This window comes from Lipotes vexillifer, unplaced genomic scaffold (genome assembly GCF_000442215.2).
Source record: "Lipotes vexillifer unplaced genomic scaffold, Lipotes_vexillifer_v1.1 scaffold308, whole genome shotgun sequence".
Lineage (NCBI taxonomy): Eukaryota > Metazoa > Chordata > Mammalia > Artiodactyla > Lipotidae > Lipotes > Lipotes vexillifer.
This window is the reverse complement of record NW_006792985.1, coordinates 679,064-684,440: the sequence shown is the minus strand read 5'-3', so window position 1 is coordinate 684,440 and position 5,377 is coordinate 679,064. Positions and strand designations below refer to the sequence as shown.

The 5,377-nt window shown below is 47.9% G+C and overlaps 1 protein-coding gene across 1 annotated transcript in view; it reads left to right on the top strand.

Annotated features, from left to right (window-relative positions):
- The first annotated feature begins 299 nt into the window (after positions 1 to 299).
- CUNH8orf74 (chromosome unknown C8orf74 homolog) overlaps positions 300 to 5,377 on the top strand; it is a 27,102-nt gene continuing 22,024 nt past the window's right edge. Inside the window, exons 1-2 of the mRNA XM_007466142.1 lie at positions 300 to 358; positions 1,859 to 2,051. Of these exons, the coding sequence (XP_007466204.1) occupies positions 311 to 358; positions 1,859 to 2,051 (241 nt within the window). The 5' untranslated portion in view covers positions 300 to 310. The remainder of the gene's footprint in view (positions 359 to 1,858; positions 2,052 to 5,377) is intronic.

Sequence of the window (5,377 nt, the reverse complement as noted above, 5' to 3'; positions counted from 1 at the left end):
GTGTGTGTGTGTGTGTGTGTGTGTGTGTGTGTGTGTGTGTGTGTGTGTGTGTGAAGGGAAGCCTGAGAAGGCTCACTGCCTGAAGGAGAACAGTTTATGAGGGGGAGGCTGAAGACAGGAAAGGGTTCCAGGTCGCCGAGCAGGTGTGGGGAGCTGGGACCCAGAGCCAGCCGGAGAGCAGGGCCAAAAGAAGGAGCCTGGGAGAGCCACCTCTAAGTGGGTCTTCATGACGTCACAAAGCAGGCACCCTCAGCCTGAAGCCGAGCGAGTCAGTCCTGGCTAGGCCTCCTAGCAACTGGATGTAGAGGCCATGGCACTCCTGACACCCCAGGGAGTGAAAAAAGTCTTCCAATCTCAGGTGAAGAGAACATGTGACTTTTCAAAGGAAGTGTGCTCAGATTGATCTAAGAGTGAGGTGTGTCCTCCGAGGGACCCCTGGACAGGATCTCCTGTCCCAGCACGCCAGCTCTGAGGCCCGCCCGCCACGGGTGTGTGCCCAGGGGATGCCAGGCCAAAGTCTTCCCAGCCCTTGGAGCTTGGGGCTATTTTCCGGGCCTGCAGTGACAGTCCCTGATTCAGCAGAGCCCTCGTAGAGGGACAGAGGAGGTGGGCATGGAGGCACTGTGCCCACCTGCACTCCAAGGAGGGCCCGGGAGGCCCCAGGGGCTCGTCACAGGGGTGCCACCTTCACCAGGAGCTCCAGGGCCCTGTGAGCCCTCTGGGATTGTATGCCAACATGTGGAGGGAGTGTGTGTGTGGTAGAGGGTGGGGTCTGTGTCTCTAGGGCAAAGAAGGGGGCAGATTTTGATGGTTTCTCAGAACCATTTCTGAGGCCGGAAGACATGAGCAAGGTGGGCACCTGCAGAGTGAAGAGAATCCAGCCTGCAGGGCCCGGGCCTCTGAGCTGTCCACAGAGGGGTGTCCGGGCTCTGCTGCAGACCTCAGGCAAGAAGACCCCAGGCCAGCTATGGGCACAGGTCAGCCTCTGACCGGCAGCCTCAAACTGTTGGGGAAGCCCCTGGCCCGGGACCTGTGATTTCACCACCTTCCCTGGATCTTCCAGCCAGCTGTCCCATTAGGTGCCAACCTAGGAATCTAAAAGGGCTGCAGGCGAGGAGAGAGGAGTGATCAGGGGCTGAGACAAGGCTCTGGGCCTTACTCGGGCACCGTCTTCCCTCAGTTCCCCCTCCCCTCACCCCAGGGGAGCTCCAATATTTGGTGGTTGCCCAGTTCATACCCCATCGTTTCTTCCCCCCCCCCCCCACCTTGAAAGGCACTTGATTCTCCTACATGTGTTGGTGTGATGTCTAAGAACCTTTCTGGAAGGGCCAGGCGAACTCTCAAGTAAAATGAATCCTAACCTATAGAGGGGAATAAGAGGTACCCTGACCAGTCTCTATCGCCTAGCTTCACCAAGCAAGACACAATTCTCTGCTAAAGCATTGCATCTCCAAACCTCTCTTGGCCAGTCATTTACACTTTAGTATGAATTTCATGATCAGATCGCCATCTCTGGAGCAGTTAGTTGGGAGTCGTCTCAGAGGAATGTCAAATTTTGTTTGAGGGAAGGGGAAGCAAGGATCGTAATAATTCAGGACTTGAGGCCTGCTGGAGGTGTAGAAACCTGGAACTGCAGCAGCTAGCACAAGAACACGCAAAGGAAGGAGCGGTGCTAGAAAGGTGAGGGAAACCTGTCCAGAAATGAAAGATGAATTCTGCCCAAGCATACCCCCATTCTGGGTCACACTTCAGGATGCTGGGGAGCATATGCTGGGCCCCCAGTAGTGTTTTGCCCAGTGACGATGGCATCCTGATTCCTCAGTCTCATCCGCCACCCCTCATATATCATGCCCTGCAGAAACCAGAAGGTCGGGAGCACCTACGGAGACTGTTGAACTGGGAAGAGCTTGACGAGCTCAGAGACTCCCGCAGAAGCATCCTGTTGGACACCCTCTACGAAAGTATCATCTTCGCTGTGGGCAAAGGCTTCCCCTGGGTAGAGGTGGCCCAGATGGTCAAGTTCACAGAAGAGCTGCTCAAAGAAACCAAAGGTACGGGGCATCCAGGGCAGGAGTCAGCGAGGCTTGGGGAGGGCACACAACCCCAGGAGCTCTCTGAGGAGCCTGGAGCCCCTTCCTTTTTTTCCCTGGCATTTAACCTCCTTGTATGCTCACAAAGAGGGTCCCGGTCCAGATTTTCTGGAAAGTGGAGCAAACAGAATGTCCTTGTTGAGTCTTATCCCTGATCTCCCTTGTGGAAACTCTTGCACCGCGCCAAGCTGTTCACAAAGCAACCAGGGGTTTTTGTTTTTCAGTCAGTCATTTACACTTTAGTATGAACTTCATCATTAGACCCATACCTCTGGAGCAGCTAGTTGAGAGCAGGCTCAGAAGGAAATTAATTTTTGCTTTAGAAAAGAGAGAAGGAGGGACCATAATTTAGAATTTTTGTTTTGTTTCTGCTTAACATAAATGTGTCACTATTCTGCTTAAAGCCCTTCATTGACTTTTCACTGTACTCCTGAGAGACTTCAAATTGCTCCCAGCAACAGTTTTTGCTCTGCTGAGTGTCTTGAGGGAATCCTCTGCAGGCGTCAGCTTGCTGGCAGGGATGGGGGAACCACAGTCAGGTTATGGAGGGAACATCTCTCCCACCCCTACCCTGCGTTGGGCTTCAGGAGAAGAGGGTAAGCATCTCTCCCCATGATCCATGGCACAAGGGGATGTGGCCACATCTGTTCACCCCTTAGGCTCTGAGTTGCTGATTCATCCATTAAGCAAATCCATGGCCACCATCGTAGTAATACTCACCCAAGAATCATCAGTAGGTGCTAAGACCAGTGGGTGAATGGTTGATGGGAAATGGGATACTTACACGCTTCCCAAGAACCTCACTGATTGCAAAGGGGAAAGAATGCTTTTACAGTGAGGTAGCCTGGCAGACACCCCCTTAATCAAATGATCCTCCGTAAGGGGACACAGAATTCTCTGCCGCTTGACGGGATGCAAAAGAATTAGCCAGCCTCCTTCTGTGATGGTTCTAGCAAAGGCTCAGAACATGATGTCATAAAAAAAAAAATTACTCCCAATTAGGGGCACTGCACAAAGTCCCTCTCCTGTAAGCTTCAAAGCATTAAGGTCTTGAGAAGCAAGGAAAGATAGAGGAACTGTTCCAAGCTGAAAGACACTGAGGTGACGTGTCCACTGAACACGACAGGTGGTCCCAATTTGGGTCCTTTTGCTGTAAAGAATGTTATTGGGACAGCTGGAGAAACTTGGGTCAGGTCTTGGGATTGGACAGTAGTGACGTGTCGACGGTGCTCTCCGGATCCTGGTGGCTGTGGTTATGAATGTCCTTGTGTGAGGAAATGCACACAAAAGGATCCTGGAGGGTGGGGCATTAGGTGGATCACTTATTCTTTAAGTAGTTTGGGAAATTCTTCTTTGTACTATTTTTTTCTAGCTTCACTGAGATATAATTCACATACAATACTGTATAAGTTTAAGGTATGCAACATGATTTGATATATGAATATAATGTGAAATAATTACCACAATAAGTTTAATGAGCATCACCTCACCTAGTTACAATTTTTTTTCTTGTGACGAGAACCTTTAAGGCCTACTCTCTTGGCAACTTTCAAATATACAATACGGAATTGTTAATTATAATGACCATGCTGTACATCATATCCCCAGGACTTAATTATCTTATAACTGGAAGTTTGTACCTTTGGCCACCTTCTCCCATTTTGCCCACATCCCAACCCATGCTTCTGGCAACCACCTACCTCTCTCTTCTCTACTTCCATGAGTTCAGGTTTTTTTAGATTCCACGTATAAGTTAGATCATACAATAGTTGTCTTTCTCTGACTTTTCTCCCGTACCATAATGCCCTCAAAGTTCATCATGTTGTCACAAATGGTAGGATTTCCTTCCTTTATGGCTGAATAATATTCCTGTGTGTGTGTGTGTGTGTGTACACATATACATATATATATATATATATATATATATATATATATATATATATACACACACACACACATATATAGTATATATTCACGTTTTCTTTATCCATTCGTTGGTCAGTGGATCCATGGGTTGTTTCCATACCTTGGCTATTGTGAATAATGCTGCAATGAACGTGGGGGTCAGATATCTCTTCAAGAGTGATTTCATTTCCTTTGAATATATACCCAGAAGTGGGTTTTCTGTATCATGTGGTAGTTCTATTTTTAGTTTTATAAGGAACCTCCATACTGTTCTCCATAGTGGCTGCATCAATTTACATTCCCACCAACAGTGCACAAGGATGCCTTTTTTCCACATCCTCTCTGGGGCTTGTTATCTCTTGTTTTTTTGAGGATAACCATTCTAATAGGTATGAAGTGAGATCTCACTGTGGTTTTGATTTGCATTCCCTTACTATTAGTGACGTTGAGCATCTTTTCATGTGCCTGCTGGCCATCTGTATGTCTTCTATGGGAAAATGCGTATCCAGATACTTTCCCCGTTTTTATTATTTTATTTTAAATATTTTACTATTCGGGTGTTTGCTGCTGAGTTGTGAGTTCTTGACATATTTTGGATACTAACCCCTTTTGGGACATATGGTTCGCAAATATTTCTTCACATTCTGTAGGATGCCTTTTAATTTTGTTGATCATTTCTTTTGCTGTGCAGAAGTTTTTTTTTTTTTTTTTTTTTTTTGCGGTACACAGGCCTCTCACTGTTGTGGCCTCTCCCGTTGCGGAGCACAGGCTCCGGATGCGCAGGCTCAGCGGCCATGGCTCACGGGCCCAGCCGCTGAGCGGCATGTGGGATCCTCCCGGACCGGGGCACGAGCCCGCATCCCCTGCATCGGCAGGCAGACTCTCAACCACTGCGCCACCAGGGAAACCCTGTGCAGAAGCTTTAATTTGATGCAGTCCCACCTGTTGATTTTTGCTTTTGTTGCCTTTACTTCTGGTGTCATATCCCCCAAAAAATCATTGTTAAGATCAACGTCAAGGAGATTTCACTGTTTTCTTCTAGGAGTTTTATGGTTTCAGGCTGTACTGTTTTTTTTAATAGACTTTATTTTTTAGAGCAGTTTTAAGTTCACAGCAAAATAGAGCAGAAGGTATACAGATTACCCACAGAAACCCTGTCTCCACACACTCACAGACTCCCCCGTTGTCAATATCCCCCTCCATAGAGTGGGTACATCTGTTACAGTCCATGAACCTACACTGATACATGATTATCACTCAAAGTCCATAGTCTACATTAAGGTTCCTGCTTGGTGTTATGCATTCTAAGGGTTTTGACAAATGTATCATGGTGTGTATCCACCATTAAAATATACAGAATGGGGCTTCCCTGGGCGCAGTGG